Source organism: Alosa pseudoharengus, unplaced genomic scaffold (genome assembly GCF_046254945.1).
Source record: "Alosa pseudoharengus isolate Yale_2024_CS ecotype anadromous, Long Island Sound unplaced genomic scaffold, YU_APseudo_1.1 YU_APseudo_1.1_scf_19, whole genome shotgun sequence".
Classification (NCBI taxonomy): domain Eukaryota; kingdom Metazoa; phylum Chordata; class Actinopteri; order Clupeiformes; family Clupeidae; genus Alosa; species Alosa pseudoharengus.
In genome coordinates, this window is record NW_027468657.1 from 24,349,092 (window position 1) to 24,375,272 (window position 26,181).

The 26,181-nt window shown below is 41.8% G+C and overlaps 1 protein-coding gene across 1 annotated transcript; it reads right to left on the minus strand.

The window, feature by feature from the left end:
• Positions 1 to 2,774: 2,774 nt before the first annotated feature.
• On the minus strand, positions 2,775 to 24,114 carry polr1d (RNA polymerase I and III subunit D). Its single transcript, XM_076292083.1, has 5 exons — positions 24,049 to 24,114; positions 20,750 to 20,847; positions 9,725 to 9,801; positions 5,500 to 5,582; positions 2,775 to 3,087 (listed from the first exon to the last, which is right to left on the minus strand). The coding sequence occupies exons 1-5, from the start codon at positions 24,088 to 24,090 to the stop codon at positions 3,040 to 3,042; spliced, it is 348 nt and encodes a 115-aa protein (XP_076148198.1). The 5' UTR covers positions 24,091 to 24,114; the 3' UTR covers positions 2,775 to 3,039.
• Between the last annotated feature and the right edge of the window lie 2,067 nt (positions 24,115 to 26,181).

Sequence of the window (26,181 nt, forward strand, 5' to 3'; positions counted from 1 at the left end):
AGCCTAATTAAACTGTGCTTGAGCCAAAAAGCCTATCGCAGCTGTTTGGCACACCAGCTTGCCTGTCCCAGATCAGAGAGAGTCCTATAGATTTATGACTGTTGACCTGGGGAGAGATGTGCCTAATTTGTTATGTTTTTACTGTGACAGTTACGGTGGCATGGCCTGTTACCAAGAGGGTGGACCAGAGTGTTAAATCTGGCATACTGCTGGTGAATGTTGTAAGAACAGTATGAATTGGGGGTAACTCACACAGTCCTGCAGCTGTTTGTCTATCCTTTTTACGACGGAGTATTAGGGCCACACATGAAGAAAAAAATATTTTTGCCATGAAGAGATTAAACTTGACATGTCGACTTTAAAGTCAACATGTCGACATTAAACTTGACATTTCGAGAATAAAGTTGAAATATCGTGTCGACATTAAACTCAACATTTTGAGAATAAAGTTGACATATCATATTGGCTTTAATCTCGACATAACCATCAGAACTAGTTTAGAGAGAGAACGACCGCTCCAAAGTAGAGTACGATTGGGACAAATTGAAAAGGAGGACGAATATTTGAGTTTTATTTGAGTGCAACAACGATAGACTGTGGGTCATGAAGGGCACCTTTTTGGATGTGCGGTGGCCTTCTCCACATAAAAACAGAGTGAAATAACATTTTGTAGGCCTACTATAGAAACATTATATCATTGGAAACATGTATTATTCTATTCTATATAAAAGTGCATGGTATTTCCATAACCGCGATACACGTTTCACAATGACTGCAATGAGTAGTTAACAGACATTCACCAAGAGGTATTTGAAGTAGGCCTATCATTCATGATTGTCACATATTGAAATTGTGGGAAGTGTAGGCCTACATAGCTTAAACTGTATGTTTAAACTGAATTTCGAGTTTAATGTTGGCATGTCGACTTTAAAGTCGAGATTAAAGTCAACATGACATTTCAACTTTATTCTCGAAATGTCAAGTTTAAACTTGTCATGGCAAAAATATTTTTTTCTTCTTGTGTGGCCCTAATACTCTGTCGTAATCTTTTTTATAGTCTGTTCTTAGCAAAGTTTAACTTTTACCTTCCTTAAAATGGCATTCTTATTTCTATTTATATCCAAAACTCTGTTTAGAGCAATGGTTCTCAAAGTGTGGGGCGGGCCCCACTAGTAGGGAATAGAGACATGACAGATGGGGCGCAATCAACATGAGGAAATTTGTTAATACTGCCTTTCTTTTTTTGACAAGGAAGATCATTCAAAACAAAATAGACACACACAAACATACAGTAGGAGTCATAAACAAACCGACATATGAATTTAAATAATATCTGATCCAGCGGACAGAGACGGGAAATGTAACATGGAACCAAAATGCAAAAAATATATATATATATTTCAACATGATCATTTTGCCAGGTTGATGGGGTCAGGTGGGGCTTGAAAATGTCCCACCTCCAAAGTGTGGAATGACAGAAAAAGTTTGAGAACCACTGGTTAAAAGCAAGTTTTGTTCAGTGGGAGTTAGACTTTCTGAGGTGCAGTATAACCAAATCTAATTCTACCTATTTAAAGTTATTACAGCCCCACTACTATAGTGCAGTTGTCATTCGGATATATATATATATATATATATATATAAACACAGATGTCCTTGCATTCTTGACCAAATCTATATTAATCAGCCACCATGTAATTAAAGGAATTTGTTAGTGTGTTCGGTTGGAATTGGCCCGGTGTTGATGTCAGCTCTGTTACAGAGGATAGGTGAATGCACAAACCAAAAAGCAACATAGGCCCAGGGTAACATTTTCTAAAATAGGTTTCTATTCTGCTCTTTAAATTCAAGACAAATCAAAATCCAAATAACATAGGGTGAGCAAATAAGAGTGCATCAAAAATGTGTGAGAAAAGGAGTGACAAAAGGACATGAGAGTCATGGGGCCTTGCCTTGCAGTTGTTGCAGCCTTCTAAAAGCAGATCCTAATAGGACGTGCTGCAGCTGCAAATGAAGAGCTAAAGACACTACTTTAGCCTTGTCGTATTTAGTCGACATCCATCAGACGACATCCTGAAACCTGAAACCTCCTCAGCCTGACAAGGAGATTACTGAGCATGTGCTTCTGTCCATATATCAAAGGCAATCCTACCTCTGTTGGGGCGTTTGAAAATAAGGGGCTTGGGGTAGAGAACCCTACATAAAATCTTCACCTAGGAGAACTGGTACAATTAAATGGTCATTTTAACTTTTTTTCCTCACAGTGATTTCCTAACATCTTGAAATCAGATATGCCTGCAAGTGTCCAGAATATGGTCAAACAACCCGATGAGCTGCTGTCTACATTTAGACCAAACCGATTGGATGAACTAAGGAGGAAACCTGTAATGTGAGTAAGGTGTAATCTCCACAAAGGCCAAGGACTTTTACTGGACACTGGAACCAGCTAGGCCCTTGTCATTACCTGGTTCTGCCTTCCTGGAAAGAGTCAAAACTCGTTTGAAGCCAGAACTGCAGGTGTGATCCTTTCTGCTCAATATTCCTGCATTAATAGAGGGACTTGCTGTGATTACTTTGTCCTGGCTGAATCACATATGGGATTCATTTGGAGACAGCCATTTCACACATTTCCAGTGCCTGTATCTTCCTCAACTTTGGCACGTACAGGAGACAGAGAGATAAATGGCTAGGGACTGGTCGGAGGAAAAGTTATAGCCCCTGGTACAGTCTTCAAGATCTGTTCACGGTATCGAATAAATCAAATCTCACGCCAATCTTTTCAACACATGAGGAATTGTTTAATAAAAAAAAATATTTTACATAACGAAGGTGTGATTCAAACTGTACAACAACAGGAAGAGAAATCTGTACAAAACACAGGAAAGGAGGCCACAACCAAATGCAAGTCGCTGAGGCTTCCTCGACACTTCTGACCGTCTGAAAACTGTTTGATCCACAAACACATCCCTCGCAGACCAACACCGCTTAACCGGTCACATGACTCGTGGCACTCTGGTAACACAAAGATGAGTTGTTCTTTCAGTCCATCGGCTCATCCTGCTGATCCTTGAACTCCTGCACTCGCGCCTGGGCAGCAGCAATCAGGAAAACAGCAACAATGGGAGGAAGGCATCAGTCAGAGTCAGTCGTTTAGCACTGGCACATCTATACCTCTATGATCTGCAGGAAATGACACCCCCCCCAAAAAATAAAATAAATAAATAAATAAATAAATATATATATATATATATATATATATATATATATATATATATATATATATATATATATATATATATATATATATATATATATATATATATATATAAAATCCAAACCATGAAGTAATGTGTCACAACATGGCATGAGGTTAAGCATCGATTTGAGTTTCCGGGCACCTCACCAGTTGGGTTAAGTGCTGATCCAAGTTTTTTCAAATGGCCTTATATGTTGCAGTGGTCCTGAAACAAACATTTCTCACATGTGCTTCATGCTCAAGCAATGGAGAACTGAGAACTAGGAGGTGCCATTTTGATTCCACTAAGACCACACTGATACTTGGAGGCATCAGTAGTGGTCCTGCAACTCCAGCCTTCTTCTTCTGCTCTCGTCTACTCTCCCCTCCATCTTAATTTCCCCTCGTCAGACTCTCTCTACATCTTCTCTCTCTGCTGTTTCATAGCTGCTTTCCGTTGCGGTGTTTCACTTCAGGTCCTCATCTTCCATCCCTCAGGGTTTCTTTACTCCCCTCACTGTTTTTTTCTCTCTTGCTCTCCGAAGCCTATCTTCAGTGGATCATAAGACTTTACCCCTCGATTCGCCTTCTCAACCTCCATCCCTCTTTCTCTCGCTCTCTTACTGACCTCTTTTCCATGCTTTATAAATCCATTAGCTTTGCACCAGGCATACCTGGTTCAAAGATCGCAGCCCTGTGCATATACAAGACACACATCACAGTACCACTGTCTTGCAGCAGCTGGACTGTTTGGGGCAGCAATTTAAATAACCTAATTTTTCAAATTCAATCTGGAGCTTCAGTTCTTTGAAATCTATTTCTGGTCATTACACTTCATCTTTTGGATGACCATTTAGAGGGTTTGCATTACGTAAGAAGGTTGTAACCAAATATTTCAGTACCCTGTAAAAATTAACTATGTGAGAACTCTAACCCAGCAATGACTGCTCGAATACCAAAACAACAAAACTTGTTGGTCTTGGAAGTCTACTGCTGGCACAATATACCCAAAAGTTAAAGTTATGTTGATGCTCCATTCTTTATGTATTTAATAGCTCTTTGGTTGGAAAAAAAAAATCACACACAGACATATAATCTAAAACAACACCGAAAAAACTTGCCATGTTCAATTACCTACTGTAGAACCTTGTGGTAATATCCTGTATTCCCTTAGCTTTAAACATGAGCTAAAAAAAGCTATGAAAAATATGTCTATCAAGAAATGTGGTTTTTCATTCTAAAAGCTAAACCTAAATATGAATAAATGCTCAAAAATCTCATGATTAAATAAAGAAACTGTTGCAAATAGTGGCATCCAAAACCCAATTCAGCTATCTTGCAATTTCATATACAGTGCCTATAAAAAGTATTCAGCCCCATGCTAAAGTGGACTAAAAAGAGGAATAAAAAAATAATCTTTTGGAAATGGATCTTAATGCCTTAATTTAAAAAATGAGGAAAATCCAACCTTTAAGGACACCAATTTTCTTTGTGAATGAATAATGTATCGTAAATAAATAAATGTTCTGCATTAAAATACAGGGTGCATAAGTATGACTAAGTGGGGTAGCAACAAATTCTTGCATGCACAGTAATGATGAAAGCTCATGGCCATACAAAACAAACTCAAACACCATTAATGAACCAGTTTGGCCTGAATAATGTAGATAGTAGAACCAACTATTTTATTTACCAATTTGTGTCCATCTAGTCCCAAGCCAAGGTGATGAGAATAATTCAAGTGGTTATCAATATTCTTAGGATAATGACTAAAGAAATGCAGCAGTTGTGTTCATTGCAGGGTCTGGAAGCTTTCCAACCGGCCATTTTGAAATTACTTTTGGCAGAATGTCCCGACTATTTTCAATCACAGCTCAACAACCCAGACTATACATTAAGATTGACAAATTGTTGTTCACTGACCATTTAATTAAGTTACTGGCACAACCTCAGGCACAACTCAATATGTATGGACTGAGCTCAAGTCAAGATTATCTCAAATTAGATACTGTACCATGAACTCTCAAACCTCGAAAATATGTCCACCAGACACCTCTGTGGCAAGGACAGGGTTAATTCACTAAGTACAAAATCAGAAATTATAATTTTATACTAACACTTGTGACATCCTTCCGATAATGACTTTTTGTTTCTCTGAATATTTCTGAGTATTTCTTGTCCACCTTGTAACTTATAACATGGAGGACAATGCCAATTCCCAACAATGTGTTGGGAATCTCAATGGCTGTGAGATGTTGGCTCACCTGAAAGGTGCTGAGGACATGCTGACAGACATCTGAGAGCTCGTTCAGGCCCTTGCGCAAACCCTCTGTAGCCGGCAGAACCCCTAGAGATCCCCGGAGTGGACACACAGACAGACAGAAAAGAGGTTAAGCACTCAAGTATGTTAATATACAAGTTGCGTACTTGTTATACATAGATATGATTTACACGTCAGGTAAAGTGGGTCAGGGTTGTTTCAGTCAATGGGGCAGTGAAGAGTCCTTTGTGTAATCTCATCCAGTAATTAAGAGGCAGCTGCATGCTTAATCACACACACATGTATCAACACACACAGCTCTACTGATGTGTGTGTGCACACACACACGCACGCACGCACACACACACACACACACACACACACACACACACACACATAGTCTGTCTGCACCAAAATAAAAGACTGCAAGTGATCAGTGTGCTCCAGCTCCCTTTCTTCAATTTTACACACACACACACACAATTTGTGGTCATTCTGCTTTTTTGATGTGTGTTTATGTCCTGCATTTTCTCGAAACACAAGTTGTTTGTGAAAAATGATCTCCGTGACATTGATACTTTGAAGACAACACAGGGCTGCTGCTCAAACACTCTTTCTGACAGCTGTGTGGGACATATGGCTGTTATGTGTGTCTTCTCACTCGCCCTTGTCAGAAGGGAAATCATTTTACGACCAAGGGTGTAACGATTAGCCTGGAAATATCCAGACTCTTTCACGAAATGAGTCTGGCAACTTTCGATTGGGAAACGTTTGCAACACTTGCATCGTGACCGGCACTAATTTTGAAATCATTGGTCCAGCCTTACCAATGACATTGATCAGAGATGTTACTTCCTACTTCGCCTAAACTTTATAAACTGACAAAAAGCAGTCAGGAAACAATGTATGTGGGTCTACCTTTGCTGTAAATAAATGCATTTCTGCATTTTTCCAACTGCATTTTTTGACGTTTGCAGGTGTTGCTACTTCTGTTTATCACAATAAGTTTGTGTTTTGTCTTCGCACAACCTCACCGTCATCGTTCTCACCCACTCCCTCTGTTCGCTGATTGGACAGGTAAAGATTGGCTGGAGAAAACCCACAAATATACCGCAAACCTAGACGACATACTGAAGGGAAATGAAAATTGAACGGAAGTATGTAGGAGGGCGGAGCCAGGCTATGTAACAATACAGTCAACACAAGATTTGTTTCGATACACAACTCAGGGCTCACGGCCCAATGGGGCAATTTGTTGTGCAGCAGATAGTATAGTACAAATCACACACAATAAAGAGATTGCCTACCTTCCAGGCATAGTTAAAAAACAATTAAAAAAAACAGTAAACAATACGCAGCATATCCAAAAGAATGAGTTGGGGGGGGGGGGTCTATGGTTCTTTATAGAATTAAGAAACAGAATGGCTGCAGGTACAAGAGTGTTTGTACCTGTTGGTTCTGAATTTTGGGAGTTTAAAGCGTGATCCAGATGGCAACATCTGAAATTCAGCCTGTAAGGGATGAGAACTATATGACTACCTGATGAGAACAACCCTTTTTTTGTTTCACAGCAGATTAAGGAGAAGGTGACAACTGACTCAACAAAAGACCTACAGAAAATGGTCATCAGGATCTTGTCCACAAAGTAGTATTTGGCTCAAAACACAACTTCATCAATAATTGTTCCTAAATACTTGTGCTCTTTAACAACCTCTATTTCCTGACAAGCACAGGTGAATATGATTAGTAGGTTAGCCTAAACAGTGAAGTTTTAATAGTCAGCTGGAGAAGCTACCAACGGGAGTTGCAGCACGGGGAATTATTAGCAGGTACATTGCAAAAGAACATCCAACAAAAGGTAGGCCTAAGGAACAGATTTATTTTCAACCAAAGTAGCTCTACTGCTCAGACCTTTCTTGACACTGTTAGCTGGTCCTCTTGTTTACAATTTTAGCTTCTGTGACATTCCAGTTTGTATTGATTTGATCCAGTACACCGGTATATTGTTCCAACCCTGTTTAGAACAGTTTTTTACAGTATTGATTCTCCTTTTCTTTGCAAACACAGCGCTCTCCCGTTTGTTCTCGTTTGTTTTCTTGTGGGTGCGTGATCCAAGGAACTCACAGAAAATCACAGAATGGTCGCACTCCAAAAATCTTTTCTTGCTTTTAATCCATTCAGCAACAGGGGTTAACGAACAAACGTTTCGGCCTGATGTCCTTCGTCAGTGTGTTACGTGTTTTGGAATGCACCCATTCTGTAATTTACAGTATTGATTCTTAAAATAGGATTTTTTTTATTCTTTTCATTTAATATGAGTGTGTGTGCAAGTAGGGGGTGTGCCTGAGCCAAGGGCTGATTTAATATTCGAAAAACATTCTAAGTAATCTGATTGGATCTGACTTTGAGACTGTGCATAGTGGGAGTGGGGGATGGTCAGGGGTGGAAAAAATTAAAATCCATGGTTTACTACGCAACAGCAGATGTAATTATGTAGTCATGAGTCAGACAGCATCTAAAAATGGCGCTCGACAGCAGAGTGTGTGATCAACCGCCTATTACCAAGTCGCTTGCAAGCTCTCAACTTGATTGCACTAAGGTGACCATACTTAAGCTGCTGTCTCAGTTCCATGTACTTTGATTGGAAAAAGCCAGAAATGTTTGCAATGTTTTCCTTTAGCACAGCTGTGATCGAATTAGTCATGCCAAGCGTTTTGGTTGGCTAGATTTCCAGTGTACACTTGAGCTAGTGTAACCTTTTCAACTGGCCATGTACTATGACAGCAGTTGTCAGTGCCATTTTTTTTAAGTATAAAAATAAAACGTGTCCATTATAAATTGCAATGTTTTTATTTTGGTCTGGTGCAAAGAATGAGGGAAGGTGGGGTGTCGGTATCAGGTCAGGAGAGTGGAGTGCGGGTGTAGAGAATCCTGGCAACTCTCCACTGGCAGCCTAATGCTCAGAGCACCAGACTTCAATCAGCCCGTTTGTGAGGACTTCACTGTGTTACTAAAGGTTGCTGGCCTTGTATTCCCAACGAGTATGAGAGACAGAAAGAGAGAGAGAGAAAAAGAGAGGGAGAAAGCAAGAAAGAAACAGAGAGAGGCCTTTGAACTCTCGTTGTAAAAGATTTCTGACCTTATTTAGTTTGTGAGAGAGAGAGATGAAGAGAAGACAGCGAGGCAGTGGGCGTCGAGGTTTGACTGGAAAGTGTCACAATTAGAAAGAGGAGAGACAGTGTGCCAGGAAATAAAAGGGAATGAGAGTGGGAGGGATGGAGACAGCAAGACAGACAGACAGACAGACAAAGAGACAGACACTCAGTGTGATCCCTGGCCCCATTCCTCACTGGTCCCGTCTTATTCAATTGGAGCCTAACAACCTTTCTGTGGCCAAAATTCAATTTACCAGCCAATCAGACACTTTATATAATGACAACCCCTGCACGACAAGATGACTGCCCCTCCATGGCCTCAGCTTGAGGGACTCACTTAGACATGCATGACTGGGGCCCAACAAGCCTGGCCTGGCCTATCAGGGGGAAAAGTCAATAACAGAAGTCAGTCAGTGCCCCTACTGGCCCCAACCCTACCCCCAGAGCCACTACTACACCAAACCAACTTGATTATCGACTGAGGGGACTCCATTGTGGTCATGGCTGCAAACACTCTTGACTCACACTGAGATGTGATCTGCAACAGACAGCCTGCGAGTGACTGGGGTTCCTCAGGTGATTGTTTTTAAAGGAGAAATCCAGCAAGTTTTCACATAGATCTCCGTTTCTCGAGGTCAACGAGTACTGTCGGTACGAAAAAAACAATAAAAATCAATCGGTTTTACCTAGCTCAAGTTGCTGCAGCCAGCAGCTAACGCATCCAGGCAGCTACAGCGCTACATTTTGGGGGCATGTCTGTGGGAATGTGTAATTGACCTACTGGTCAGGCCAGGAAACACAGAATTTTATTTTTTTAATTTTTTTAATTAAATTTGCTGTCTCTTGAAGTGAATTCAATGGTTTGGACTCTGGAGCATAAGAACACATAAGTGAATCTCTGAAAGAGGGTTTTGAGCAGTGGGCTGATTTAGTCTTAGTCAAAGATTTAGACTAAATAATTAAAGCTAGTAATATTATCGGCTGATGAAAGATCACCCGAGAAGCTTTGATCTCAAGCACTTAAAACAAGTGAATGAAAAGAGGAGGTGGAGAAGAGAGGGAGAGCTCACACACCTCGTGTCTGGATGCGGAAGTTGATCTTGCTCTCCGATGGGTGGGTGATGCTGTAGCCACAGAAGTCCACTTCCGGACTGCATAGAGATGAGCACAGAGTTGAGATGTTAACTACACCGCACTCCTCCATCCTATCCATCTCCCAGTCTTACCCTCCTTCACTACTGTCTACACCTGCATCAGACTTTACTTTTCTATTCTGCAGCCTTCACCATCAAAAGTAACAAGGGTTAATGTTGAGTATAACCAGTGGAACATCTTTTTGATTTGATAAACACTTCCACCTATCTTTGACAGATCTTCAAATGTGAGAAATGTTCAGTAGCATAGTGGTGCCATTTTGCTTTTGGACAAAGTTACAATAGTTATAGGATACCCTCCTGTTACACAATATGAGAATTCGGCAGTTCAGTGCAATATGTTAGTTCAAAGGAAAACAAGTCAACAACGGGTCAAATCTAGGGCTGGGACAACGCGTCGACGTAATTGATGACGTCGACGCAAAAAATACGTCGACGCAAAATATAAGCGTCGATTCGTCAAGCATAACATGTGCTGCTAAATATTTTTAATTTTACACCTTCAGTGTTTTCCATACGTTGACTAATCTGTGGCTGGGCACCACGAAATCAAAACCGGCCACCACACATTGATGTTCTATGTTATAGTCCTACTATTTAAATTAAAGATAAGATTTCATTGAGCTGCACTTTTTACTCACACAGCCTTTCCTTGCCCCGCCCGCTCTCTCTCGTAACGAGCCTGCTGCTCCTCCTCTGCATGTGCATTTAACAAATTATTCACGATTGTTGAAGGATTGTTGTTGCCACATAGAAGCACTGCATAGAACACAGTGGGCTAAATTGCTATTAAATCCGCTTAGCATCGTGACCATGCTGCGCAAATTTGTTCAAAACTGCAGCATTAAAGTTAAGGTAAACTCTGCTAAGGTCTTATCACAACATAGTACATTGAAGAGACTAAACTAAGTTAAATTACAGTATGCAATCAAGCAGTATTTCAAAGCTAACGTTTAGAATACTTTTTGGATGTCAAGTTTAGCATGCTTACTTGCAGCTGCTTGTATTCGTTACTCAGGCTCATTTTATTGACTCTGAATGTTTGCAAAATCCCGATGTAAATGGAAAAGTGTTTTCCAAGACTCAAAAGTGCTTGTCCAAAGGAGAAGTACGAACCGTTATTTGAACTAACTACGTTATGAATTCCATCCACACATCAGCAGTCTTTTAACAGTGTTAATGTTAATTGCAAGGATTCCCACACGAATGTCTTAAAATGACAGGCGCTCAATTAGACAAACTACTGAACTTTATTGAATGCTACCTCTGACTAAGAATGCATTATTTTGCACTTGTATAGTCTTTTATTTTGGAATCTTAAGAGCAATAGACATATATTGCAATGTTAAAGAATTCATGTTTTTTCATTCATATATGTAAATAAACATGTATAAGTTGCTATGAGTGAAAGATCAAGAATCACCGCACACTGATCACTGTTAACTTAATATTTATTTTTGAACTAAAAAATAATAATTAAGTTAACAGTGATCAGTGTGCGGTGATTCTTGATCTTTCACTCTTGGATTATACTTACCTGCCTCACCTGCACCTGTTCAACTGAGGGTTTGTGCACAGGGACACCTATGGACTTTGATGTATAAATTGCTATTAGTGAATTCATTGGGAGATTAATTGGGATTATTGGGAGTCAAAACCTTTTCAGAGTCAAGAAAATAATGTGAATTGTTCTGATGTGCTAAACTTCTAGTTCTAAAAAGGATAGTTCCGGTCCTTAATAATGATTGGCTGAATCACGTTCGATGCCGTTGTATAACAAGCACAGACATACCCTTGACCGCAGAGGGAATTTGAAAAACAACCGTTTATCCCGCCCCTCGGATTAAGCACTGCGAATGGTGAGTTCCCAGATCCTACATCTACATCTGACTCGTCAGGCTACTGGGCTACCACAACTTGATACAAAAGTTGAAGTAACTGCGTCTTGGCATTGCTCGGCAACCATTATGTTAGAGGAAACATATTTCTTGGCGGAAGAATGATTATCTATGAAGAAATTGTTACATTTCTCGTTGCTGTACCTTTATTTATGACCGCCGCTAGAAAAGCGGTCATATAGGGATTGTCAAAGTTTTTTTTTTTTTTTTCATCTACTTCCTGAATTTTTGTTCAGCGATACCCCGGTAGGCTTGGGTATCGAATATCGAGTATTGGTTGGAACCGGGACTATCTTTGCGATTTTCCCGGAATCGTTCAAAAGTTTAAATTTCGATTCCTAGTTTCGATTCCCAGTCCGCCGACCGGAAGAAGAAACGGCTGAACACCAACGAAGAAGCGCATAGTTCATAGAATTAAAATTCATGGAGAAGGTCAGACTATTTCATTCAGAAAGCAGGGTTCCCGCGGATCCTTAAATAGTCTCTAAATACAACTGAATTTTCGAAAGAGAGATAGATAGATAGATAGATAGATAGATAGATAGATACTTTATTGATCCCCAGGGGAAATTCAAGGTCTCAGCAGCATGCATACAACACAAACACATTCTTTAACAGCAGAAAGAGTAATTAAAGTATATAATATAAAAACACAACTAAGCAGTAAGGACAGTAGAAGATAAAGAATATGCTAAATATACTAAAATACAAATTATACTAACACTTAATACAATATATAAAAATATACTAAAATACAAATTACAAAAATACAAATTATACTAACTAACACTTAATCTAAATCAATTCTAAAAACAGTATCCACATAGTGGTGATTAATAAATCAGAGGCGCTTGCAATGACTGAGGCAGGGACTGAGCCTGTGATTCTCTGTGCATAGTAAGGTATGGTAAGGTGCTCTAAGGTGCTCTGTGTGAATGAGTGTCATGGTGGTAGTGCAATGGTGATAGTGCAAATGAGTAAGTCAACAGTGCAACAATGCAAAAATAAAGTAAAGTAAAGTATGCAGATATTTAACTATTTAAGAAAATGTATAAGTGTGGCCACAGTTCGGCTGTGGCATGGAGGGGGGGGGGGGTTATGCATATGTGCTAATGTGCTAATATAGCACGCAAACAGTGAGGCATAAAGACAGTGGTACAAGTGGCTAGTGGACAGACAGTACCAAACATGGAGGGGGTGAAGAGGCAGACAGACTATGCAGAGAAGTCTATCTCTCCTCTTCCCTTAAGTGAGGCATTGAACAGTTCAATGGCCCTGGGGACAAATGACTTTCTCAGTCTGTCTGTTGTGCAAGGCAGTGAGCGAAGTCTCCAGCTGATCAGGCTCTTCTGCTTAACAATAGTGCTGTGGAGTGGGTGACACTCATTGTCCAAGATGTTGATCAGTTTGTTCAGTGTCCTTTTGTCAGATAGTGAAGTGATGCACTCCAGTTCAGCTCCCACTACAGAGCCAGCTTTCCTTACCAGCCTGTCAATTCGCCCCACATCCTTCTTCCTTGTGCTTCCTCCCCAGCATACTACTGCATAGAAGAGGACGCTGGCAACAACAGACTGGTAGAACATCCTGAGGAGCTTACTGCACACATTGAAGGACTGCAGCCTCCTCAGGAAGTACAGCCTGCTCTGCCCTTTCTTGTAGAGTGCATCAGTGTTGGCTGACCAGTCCAGTTTATTGTCCAGGTGGAGACCCAGATACTTGTAGGTGCTAACCACCTCCACATTGACCCCATCAATGTGGACTGGTAGCAGAGTGGGCTTAGACCTGCGGAAATCCACCACCATCTCCTTGGTCTTTGAAGTGTTAAGTTGAAGATGATTGAGTTTGCACCATTGCACAAAGTCCTCCACCAGGCTCCTGTACTCCTCCTCCTGCCCGTTCCTGATACACCCCACAATTGCAGTATCATCAGAAAACTTCTGCATGTGGCATGACTCGGTGTTGTAGCAGATGTGTACAGGGTGAACAGGACTGGAGAGAGCACAGTTCCCTGTGGCGCTCCGGTGCTGCAGATCACAGTGTCAGAGAGACAGTTCTTCAGTCTGACGAACTGTGGTCGCTCGGTCAGGTAATCTGTAATCCAGGTTACCAGGTGAGCGTCCACACCCATCTGCAAGATCTTGTCTCCCAATCTGAGGGGCTGGATGGTGTTAAAAGCACTTGAGAAATCAAAGAACATGATTCTCACAGCACTTTTCCCCTTGTCCAGGTGGAAATGTGTCCTGTGTAGAAGATAAGTGATGGCATCGTCCATGCCCACTTTCTCCTGGTAAGCAAACTGTAACGGGTCTAGTGCATGGCGTACCTGGGGTCTGAGCATGCCTAAGACCAATCGCTCCATTGTCTTCATCACATGTGATGTAAGAGCGACAGGTCTGTAGTCATTAAGCTCACTAGGGTGTGGCTTCTTAGGGACAGGGGTGAGACATGATGTCTTCCACAGTGTTGGAACTTGTCCAAGGCGTAGGCTCAAATTGAAGATGTGCTTCAGTGGCTCCCCCAGTTCAGCAGCACAGGCCTTGAGTAGCCTTGGGCACAGTCTGTCAGGCCCAGCTGCTTTATTGCTGCGCAATTTCTTAAGTTGGACTGTCACTAGATCTTTTGTAATGGTGAGGGGAGGGGGAGGGGTGCATCTGGGATCTGTGTGTCTGATGGCTGTTGACTGAGGTCGTTGCCACCTCATTGTTCGTGATCGCCATGTGGGGGAGGGGTGCAAAATCCAGTGATGGTGGGGGTACGATAGCCTGTGATGATGGAGGTGAGTGTTGCGCTGGTATTGAGGGGGTGTGAGGGTGGGGGCTGGGAGATGGTGGACAGACCACCGCCATTGGAGCTGGAGCAGGGCAGTCAAACCTGTTGTAGAAGTGGTTCAACTGGTTCGCCCTGTCCAGGTCCCCCTCCACAGAGCTGCTGTTCTTCTTCAGGCCAGTGCATGCAGTCTTCTTCTTCATGCAGTCCCATGTCTCCTTCAAGTTGTTTTCCTGCAGCTTCTGTTCCACCTTCTTTATGTAATCCTCCTTAGCTTCCTTCAGCTTGAATTTGAGTTCCCCTTGCACGCGCCTCAGCTCTGCCATGTCCCCCTCTCTGAACGCCATCTTTTTCCTGTTGAGAAGGGTCTTGACATTGCTGGTTATCCAAGGCTCTCCATTCTGTAACACACTCCAGTCAGTAGACTCGAAGCAGTCTCTCAGAGCCTCATCCACTTCGGGTGTCCACTTCCTGAAGGTGCGTGTGGGAACTGGTAGTCTCTGTACTTTGGGCTTGTACATGAATGAGGTTGTGGTCTGACTTTCCCAGTGGGGGGAGGGGGTTTGCACTGTATGCATCCCTCACGTTTGCATACATGAGGTCTATTGTCCTGTTTTTCTTTGTAGGGCAGTCAACATATTGGTAAAAATTTGTGAGTGTGGAATCCAGTGTTATGTGATTGAAGTCGCCTGAGATCACAAAAAAGGCGTCAGTGTGTTGGGTTTGAAGCCTTGCGATTGTGGAGTGGATGACGTCACACGCTGTATCCGGAAGAGCTCGAGGTGGAACGTAAACACAGACAGCAATTGCGTGCGAGAACTCCCTCGGCATGTAGTACGGACGGAGACTAACCGCTAATAACTCCACATCCTTACAGCATACAGTCTCCTTTACTGTTACATGTCCGGGATTGCACCATCTATTGTTAATGTACATCACCAGTCCGCCTCCCTTCTTTTTACCAGAAAGTTTACAGTCTCTGTCCAAATGAGCTACACTGAAGCCAGGCAGCTCAACGTTAGAAGTGGGGATATGGCTTGTTAGCCACGTCTCCGTAAAGCATAACAAACTACATTCCCTGTACAACTTCTGGTTTCTTACCAGGGCATCCAGTTCGTCAGTCTTATTAGCCAGTGAGTTCACGTTTCCCATCACAATCGATGGAACTGAGGGCATGTATCTCCACTTCTTCTCCCGACGCCTCGTCTTCACTTTTACTCCCGCTCTGCAACCCCGAAAGCACCACAGTTCCTCTGGAATGTTGTCGGGAACACAGCCAGCATTCCGTCGTAGTGCGATCAGCTGGTTCCTTTTGTACACAAGCTTGCTGTCGCTGGAGCGTTGTAATATGTCCGTATCCATAGGATAGAATAAAAACATTCCTCAAAGTGTGTAATCCAAAAAGTTGCGAAGTAAAAAGGTATTATATGTGCGTATGGGACCGCCAGCGAGTGCAAGAGAGCGAATGATGTCTCAATCCAGTTTTGTGTATTTAAAACGCAATTGTAAGTGACTAGGCTATTAGGCTACGGGAGGAAGTGTAGTGGTTGCAGAGTGAAGATGTTTTTCACGGGTGTGGTTAAAGGTGTGAAAACGGTAATAATACAGTAGGCCTATGTACAAAATAATATGCCTGACGTTTTCGTGGTGTAGCTGAGGCCAGAGAGATATACAGGTAGCCTACGTGGAATGAGGAAGCCTACGGTAGAATGAGCGGGAGACAGAGCGATAGGTTGGCCATACGTTCGAATTTAGGCCGGACATATGGATTTTAAAAGCCCTGTCCGGCGCAGCCTCAAGCCGGACGCTCATTTGTTCTCCTTTTTGGAGTTGCGCTTGGCATCTAAAATCGTTGCTCGGACGCAGCATCGTTTCACAAACTATGGACGCGAAGACTGCTGGTCAAATTTTGTGCAGTGCTTCGCAATCTGGAGGAAATACTGTTAAGTTGATCTGTTTGCATCTTTCCAGCGTGTGTTGCTGGCCTAGCCTAGGGAAGAAAATATCTGTCTAAGTTATAATAGCCTACCTGTAATATCTGCCAGCAGCTTGCTTGCCAGCGTTTCCAGTAGGCTAGGCCTACTTCGCAAAAGTTGTAAACTAACCGCATATTTTTTGAATGTCGGCGACTGGCTACATAAAAAAAAAACGTGCGTTTAATACGTGCGTGCTTGAGATGAAACCAGCAGTTTTCAGCAGGATCATGCGAGGAGGACCTGTCTCTTAATTAATTTAAAACATGGTTTTACAATGTTTCAGTCAAGCTTTGGTTGGTTTAGATACAACTGGTATGCAAAATGTAGTTGTAGTGGATTAACTTTAATTTGCTGTGCTGCATATTGGACAATAGATGCACATAGTAAATTATATAAAGTAGGCTTATTAAAATATGTAAATAGTCTAACTTTGAAAAAAATGTTGAAGGGAATCCAGTCCAGTGCACATGTCTTTGGCAAGTAGCCTAGGCTACACCAGACACAGGTGAAGAACAGTCAGCCTCAGCAGTAAGCAAAACCAAAAATGTACAGCCAGCTTCAAAAGCAAGCAGCCCAGACCCTAAAATTGGGCATTTATAGCTTTGAAGGTAATTCACACACAATTATTTTTCTTTCGCCAAAATATATTTGGTAACTTCTGTAGACATCCAAAATGGGGTGGGGGTTAAAATTAGTAGGAAAAAAAAACTATTGCATAAACAGTCATATATATCTTTTTGCCGTGGTATAGTCTTAAGTTTCATTTAGATGTCTTGAAAAGGTCTTAAAAGTCTTTAAATTTGCACTTGGAAAATGTGCAGATACCCTGAGAAAGACCGTTGGTTAGCTAGCTCATTTAAAATATCCTAAAAATGTTTTGACCCTGCCTCTTTAAAATCGGAATCGAGAATCGTTAGGAACCGGAATCGAAATAAGAAATCGGAATTGGAATCGGAATCGTTCAAATTCAAACGATACCCAACCCTATACCCGGGGCACATGAAATTTGGTGGGTATGTAGCCCCACTAGACTTTTACGGAAAAATTTTGTTTGGTCCCCGGGGGCCACTCCCCCCCCCCGTGCTGGGCCCCCCAAAACCCCAAAAATGCAGTTTTTCCTAAATAACTACCTGAACCGTGGCACTGAGGATGAAGCATTTTTTATGGTATGTTGGTCTCAAGGGCCCACATCAACCTAGCCCATAATCACTTATTTGTGATTTGCACCCCCCCACCCCCCCCGCCCCCGGTTGAAAATGAAAATGTAATATCATTCTGCTTTAATCGCCCCTATCTTCAGTTAAGATGTTCAGAACTGCACCAAATTTTATGTGTATGATTAACCTGCCATTCTCTGGGGCAGGGCTGTATGTTAACTTTTTTTGCAAGTAGCACTGGTGCTACAGAGGTTAAACATTTTGTAGCACCAGCCACAAATTCTGTAGCATCGATATAAAACCTCTAAAATCTCTAAAAACAATCAGTTCATCACAGTTCATCAATTGTGGTTGGGATCTAGGCCTACTGCAACTGGATTGATAAAAGGTCATGTAGTTGTAAACATCTCACCTGGCTACATTGTGTTTGAGATGAACAAAAGCTATCAGCATTATATGTTATTCGGTTGTTGTGTTTTTGTAAAAAAAAAAAAAAAACACTCCATGACAGTTCCATGCAGTTAGACTTTTCAATGGGTATCAGGAAGACAGGTCATGCCATTGATTTTTGGTTATTTTTGACTCAGTCAGTTGATTCATTTTTGAATAAGTAGAAGATATGCTGAATATTTTATTCCACTAAGATTTAATTCACGTTTAGTTCAGTTTTTAGATCAGTGTAACCCTACATTCAACCTTATTGTCATTGCACGAGTGAAATACCGTAATTACATCTAACCAGTGGTGCAAATGAGTAGGCTAACTGACATGTCAAATGCATCCCTAGACTGTTCCATACACATAGGCTACAATAGGTAGCCTACTAAAGATAGCTGAAGGTCTGTGGCTAACGCAGTCGTAGGTAAAGTGTCGTGAAGGTTTTTTTCGGAACCGATCTTGTATAGGTTATTAAGCACTACTAAGCGAGACTGTTGCGCATGAAGTGGGCACATATTTAACAGATAGAAGCGAATGTCCCGGTGGACTTTTTTCTTCTAAGTTTTAGATCTGAATGGTGTTGTTTGGATAAGTTCTTCATTTTAAACTGAACTAAAAATGCAAAGCAACAAGGCGATTGCCACAAACTTCTACCTCTGCTTGCCTAAGCTAATCACCTCAGCCCGGCCCGGTCGGAAGATACTTTCGCTTTAGGGTAAACATAGCCATCACCTGTTTGAATTGCGAGGAAAATTTGCAAGGTGTTGTTTGATTTGGAGTTGGATTGTTTGGATACTATGCCTACAAACAAGTAGACATAGTTGCAGTCTACGCGATTAAAAACTAAGTTGAAATCAAAGTAGCCTACATCGATTCCGCTCTCACAGAAGTAGTCTATACATACGCACTTCAAACAAACAAACAAACAAGCGCTTCACCGGGAGCCTACACCAGGCGCGTAACAAAGAGCTCCGTTCGCGACGAGCAAAAACAGAAGACGGGTCTATTTTTTTTTTACGTAGCCTACGCGCCGCTATCACATCTGGTGTAGCCAGTTGCACTGATCACAGTAGAAGGTAATTGCTGTAGCCTCCCTGTCAGTCTCACACGCATGCATTGTATTGCCATAAGCAAAACTGTATACTGTAGCACCAGTGCTACGTTGGTAACTCATCCATCGCACAAACTAATTTTTTTGTAGCATGTGCGACATATATGTCGCACTGTACAGCCCTGCTCTGGGGGTATGCCAAGTTTCGTAGAATTTCATCCATGGGGGGGGGGTCTAAAAAATGTAAGTTATGTGTACATTTAGTGACTGTACACTCATTGGCCTGTAGATGGCGGTGCACACATATACACACGCACACACAAACAGGCACGCACATACTATGGGTATCAGCAATTAGAACGGCCAATACATAATTACAAATTGAGTAGGAAAACCAAATATTCATCATCATCATGGCTGCATTTCCAGTATTGGCGATACGTAGTCGTTTGTCCACTAGATCTAAAGTGGGTTGGAAAAACAATGGACGCTTCCTACAAGGACTGTAGTTCACCGCAGAGAACGTCTAATAAGGATAGGACTAACGTTTCGATGCTTCATGCATCTTCCTCAGAGTCCTTCAAAGAAAAGATTGAGCTTGGTCTGGTGAAAGCCAGACTAGCCATGGACCTCAGTTACACAATGCAAGGGAACATGAATCAGCCTATATTTGCACAAACAATAACGGACAACAGCTCTTCAACTTTGCCCGTTAAAAAGGTGTATGAACAGTCTAGCGACGCATTTCATGAAGGCCCATTTGGACATATCAGTTATTTGCACCACTGGTTAGATGTAAAACTGCATTTCGTTTCAGACTACTGGTACTTAATTTGTGCATTGACAATAAAGTATCACATGAACTAAAGATGACTAAAATCTTATGTAGAAGAAGAAACATTCACAAAAAATCCATCCATCCAAAAATGACCTTTCTTTTTGATAGCTGTTGAAAACTGCATGGAACTGACAGATATGTTTTTGTTTATTTATTAATAAATAAATAAATAAAAATAAAAATATAACATTATGCTGATACCTTCTGCTTTTCCCAAATACAATGTAGCCTACAGCTGTAAGTGACCTTTCATCAATCCAGTTGCAATGGATGAACTGTGATTAACTGCCCTACTTGATTGTTTAGAGATTTTAAAGGTTTTATAGCAATGCTACAACTTTTTTGGCTATTCTACAATCTATTCACCTTTGCAGCACCAGTAAGCTACTTTCTGTGCAGCCGCACACACACACAAAGGCATGCCAAACAAGCATACGCAAAAGTTTCAAGAGTGGGGGATGGATTAAAAGATGGAGACAAATTGATTAGTGTGATTTATTTTCGTGGAACGGATGTACAGGACTGAGCAGCAAGTCATATTTTGTGCCGCTATGCGGTACATCTAGTTTATGAAATCTTGCCAGATATATTTAGAAACCATTTTAGAAAAGCAATAAGCCACTCGAGTCCGTAGGTTACACTGATTATTATGCGCTAGCGCATCTGTTCTATAATCAGTGTAACCTAGGGCCTAAGCTTATTGCTTAATTATTAAGACTTGACCAACTTCCTTGGTCCAGGTTTGATAAAGGATGCAGTGAAATAATAATATGAACAGGCAAGGATCTTTGGCTGGAGCATAAGTGTGTGTGGCAACTCACTTCTTCATGATCATGTATCTGAGGGAGTTGCCCAGTGTGTGGTCCTCTTCATGCAGAACAAACGTCACACAACCCTCATCAGCCCCATCCGCCTGGACCTGCAAAAGACACACACACACACACACACACACACACACTGTCAGCCTGCATGCGTGTTTGTTCTCAAGAGACATTATCAAGAAAGAGGGACAAGGCTCCACACTCCTTGACATATGACCTGAATAGATTTTCCTATAGGAACAAGAAAAACGTCAGAATGTCCCCTTACCAACACCCTAACACACACACACACAATAAGTACAACAACAGAACAGTTGGATCAACAGATAAAAACCATGAACCACCACTTGGCCCTGTGTGACAGTAAGTGTGTGTGTGTATGTGTGTGTGTGTGTGTGTGTGGGGGGGGTGGGGGGGGGGTCTTTTTTGGAAAACCATGCTGAGATCAGCAGGAGGAAGCGGCTATTTGCGGCAGTGGAGCCCTGAGGGGCGGAGGGACCGCCGGAGCATAAGAGAACACACAGGATCATAATAGGAAAGGGCCACTTTCAGCGTCACACTGAGGAGGGGAAGGATCTGTTGACACAGCGGGGTAAGCCATTCTGATAAACTACATAGGGAGACGTCTGTGTGTGTGTGTGTGTGTGTGTGTGTGTGTGTGTGTGTGTGTGTGTGTGTGTGTAGGCAGGGGGTGGAGATGGGAGAGGGGAGATAGGATCTCTCCAATAGCAGGGAGTTCATCATGAAAACACTGCTAACTGTTGCTAACCATGCCAATTTGAACAGGGTGTGCCAAAGGGAGGGAAAAGAGAAGATATGACCTTTCACTTTCAGTTGAAGAGTTCTTTGAATCCATCACATCACCCTCCCTTGTTGGCTTATTACAAAGATACTCCTGTTTCTCTCTCAAATGCTTTCCTAATGTTAATGCATAAAATACTTGAATAAACTACATTTAGAAACCCTTACACACCCTCAAAATGTCTTTGAAATGTAACAAGTGGGAATTAAGCATAAGTTAGTGTAAAAGAAACTGCCTCACTCTTGAGTCAAGCACGCAACAGAGGATATCCTTTCATTTGTTCTGGCTCAACAAAGCCCTCGCATGCCCCCCCAAAATGACCCGTGCTTTCCGGTAAGACTAGCCTAACTCTGAGGACATTTTCTCAGAAAGAAAATATTGAGAAAAAAGAGAGAAAAAAAGAAAGCAGTCCTATCAGACAACTCATAAAAAAAGTACTATTACATATCACTGAATCTATTTTCACCTTGTGACGAAAGTGATAAAAAATATAGTCAGTGTTGGGAAGTAACTGAACAAATGTAATGGGATTACGTATTTAAAATGCAAAATATGAGTAACTGTATTTAAATACAGTTACAATCTAACGTGGTGGTAGTCAGAATACAGTTACACTGATCACTCAAAGGAATTACTTAATTTATTATCATATAGGCAGAAAGTGTTAAAGCGGAGGTAGTAATCAAGGATCTTTGATATAGGCTTTTCAAACTCAAATGAAAATACTTGGACAAGTCATGTATGCATCTCTAAGGTTATAGACTAAATAAAATAAATAAATAAATAAAATAAATAAACTACCTTTGAACATAAAATTAGTTTTGTTGTGGGGCCTATATCCAGCCAGTATGTTTTATGCAAACCACGTTCAGATTTCTTGACGGCGTGTTCTACAAAAAGGCATGTAACTCCTCTTGTGTTGGTTAACTTTTTGCTAAAATCAGTGTTTAGGATGCAGTGTTAGTGTTAGTGGTGATAAGCCTGTGTGTAGACAAAACAACACTATAATTGCAGGTTCTTTGACACAATCATGGGCAGATTATGAACTTTTGGGCCCCTGGGCCCAGATGTATTAAGGGCCCCCCATTTATTGTTGTATATGTGGGAGGGGGGCTTTGGGGTCTGATGTGATTTCCTGTATTCTGTGCATTTTGGGGATGGCCAATACTAAATTCAATCAGATTCATAGCCTACATCCTGACTTGTTGATATTGAGGCAATGATTCCCTGCAAAGGCTTGGGCTTTAGGGCCCCCTGATCCCTTGGGCCCCTGGGCCTGGGCCCGGTAGGCCCGTGCAGTAATCCATCCCTGGACACAATGATAATTACTATAATTTTAGGACATGTAATTACCATCAGTGAACATAGGCCCATTAAAGTCTTTATACGTATTGAACGATGAATAAGTAGGAACGCCACTTAAGACGTGTCTCTAAAATTAAGAAAAGAAAGCAGTAGGCCTAATGTCTTCACCAGCCCAGCAGGTAGTTGTGTTTATAAAGAACATGAAGTGATAAATTAGTGAACGATTTGGGGAAAATATCTGAGAAACGGTAGTTTCCAGGAACTTGTAGTTCTCTACAGTTGACACAATTATTGGATGTTAGTTATTAAGGGGGAGCAGTGCTGAGTGGTGTTTCCTAAAGTCCACTGTCATCTCCAGTCTTGAGTGTATTCAGCTCCAAGTTGTTCTTCTGACTGGCCAAGAGCACCGACCGTTCAACCTCCCGCTCATATGCTGACTTGTTGCCATCACAGATGAGTCTGATGATAACTGAGGTGAGGTGAGGTGTCATGTTCAAATGTCATGGTGTTGAACAGCTACGTCCTTGTGCAGTCACAGGGGGGTACAGTAGTGGCGAGATCAACAGTGAGGAAATTCGCAAAAACATATTCCCCAAATCGTTTAGCCCTATTTTAGATTGATTAGGTGTGCAGAAATGAAGTATTCCAGCAAGCTGTCCATGCAGGACTGTGAACTATAGCTAGCCTAGATGTGGCTGATATGCCTACTAAGTTTGATTAATTTGGTTATTAAACTTATCACAATACAGTTCTTACAGATATCGCACAGTACACAGGGTGACCTCTATCACTGGTAAGACAGTAGCACACATTATAAAAGTCTAATTTGTTCCTTGAAGTGGGTAGAGGTAGAAATTCTACCACGTTCGTCCCAACCATAAACTGTTAGTTATGCTTACAATCTATGGTTCCAACTATCCACTAAAGGATAAGGCATAACTATTCAACAGCTAATTAGTGGAATCACTTCTATTAATGCAAATGAGTGAACCCGAGTGGCCTAACATTAGTTATTTCCAACTAACGTTCGTTCGCCGCCTCGATATCTGAACTATCGTTAACGTGATCAATAAGGAGAAGAAGAGTATGCTGTTGTGTTGAGTCTGTTGTCTGTCCTTCCGATGTAAAATGCGGTATAAATAGTTATTTCTACTGTAAGAAAAAAAACTGGGTTACTTTAGTAAACATTTACCATTTCCAATGTGGGCTTCTTCTCCACTTCAGTTCCAGCCATGCTTGTCAGATAGTGTCGCTGAGAAATGACGCAATGACCAAAGTAGGAAACAGAGAATGTCTAATCCGTAAACGGGCTCTGGTAGGAAAGAAAATAGCCCAGCCTTCTCCAAAATGACCAGAGGATGGCAGTATTAAGCCATTTAAGACAAAGATCCTAGATCCTTGATTTCTACCTCTGCTTTAAACCCTCTCTGCCTAAGATATAGCAGCAGGGGGTCATCGGCAGCAGTGGCGCCCCCAGAAAATTTTAACAGAGGTGGCCAGATGAAGCCATCATTGCACATCTTGGGGTGGCACATCAAATAATGAATGTCCACTGTAAAATATCATTGGTAATTGCTATTTTATAGATAGATTTATAGATAGATAGATAGATAGATAGATATAGATAGATAGATAGATAGATAGATAGGCTAGATATACTTTATTGATCCCTAGGGGAAATTCAAGGTCACAGTATACAGACAACACACACACACACATTCAATAACAGCAGAAAAAGTAATTAAAAGTATATAATATAAAAAACACAACTAAGCAATAAGGACTGTAGAAGATAAAGAATATTAATTATACTAAATAAAACTTAATCAAAATCAATTCTAAAAAACAGTATCCACATAGTGGGTGAATAATCAATCAGGTGCGCTTGCAATGACTGAAGCAGGGACTGAGCCTGTGGTTCTCAGTGCATAAGGTAAGGTAAGGTGCTCTGTGAGTGTCATGGTGATGGTTCAAATGAGTAAGTCAAACGGTGCAACAGTGCAAGAATAAAGTCTATATATCTATATATAAATAACTATATTAAGAAAGGTATGTGGCATGGAGGGAGGGGTTGTGCATATGTGCTAATACAGCACGCAAACAGTGAGGCAGAAGACAAATGTAAAGTGACTAGTGGACAGACAGTTCAAGACATTGGAGGTGGTGAAGAGGCAGACAGACTATGCAGAGAAGTCTATTTCTCCTCTTCCCTTAAGTGATGCATTAAACAGTTCAATGGCCCTGGGGATGAATGACTTCCTCAGTCTGTCTGTTGTGCAAGGCAGTGAGCGAAGTCTCCAGCTGATCAGGCTCTTCTGCTTAACAATAGTGCTGTGGAGTGGATGAAACTCATTGTCCAAGATGTTGATCAGTTTGTTCAGGGTCCTTTTGTCAGATATTGAAGTGATGCACTCCAGTTCAGTTCCCACTACAGAGCCAGCTTTCTTACCAGCCTGCCAAATCGCCCCACATCCTTCTTCTTTGTGCTTCCTCCCCAACATACCACTGCATAGAAGAGGACGCTGGCAACCACAGACTGGTAGAACAGCTACTCTGCCCTTTCTTGTAGAGTGTGTCAGTGTTGGCTGACCAGTCCAGTTTATTGTCCAGGTGGAGACCCAGGTACTTGTAGGTGCTTACCACCTCGACATTGACGCCATCAATGGAGACTGGTAGCAGAGTGGGCTTAGATCTGCGGAAATCCACCACCATCTCCTTGGTCTTTGAAGTGTTGAGTTGGAGATGATTGAGTTTGCACCATTGCACAAAGTCCACCAGGCTCATATACTCCTCCTGCCCGTTCCTGATACACCCCACAATTGCAGTGTCGTCAGAAAACTTCTGCATGTGGCATGACTCAGTGTTGTAGCGGAAGTCAGATGTGTACAAAGTGAACAGGACTGGAGAGAACACAGTTCCCTGTGGCGCACCGGTGCTGCTGATCACAGTGTCAGAGAGACAGTTCTTCAGTCTGACGAACTGTGGTCGCTCCGTCAGGTAATCTGTGATCCAGGTTACCAGGTGAGCGTCCACACCCGCAAGAGCTTGTCTCCCAGTCTAAGGGGTTGGATGGTGTTAAAAGCACTTGAGAAATCAAAGAACATGATTCTCACAGCACTTTTCCCCTTGTCCAGGTGAGAATGTGTCCTGTGTAGAAGATAATGTGATAAAGATAAAGATAGTGATGGCATCGTCCACGCCCACTTTCTCCTGGTATGCAAACTGTAACGGGTCTAGTGCATGCAAGGGCGTAGGTTTGGTCTGAGCTTTGGTGGGGACACACTAACCCCCCCCCCTCCCCCACCATCACCACCAAACTCAACTC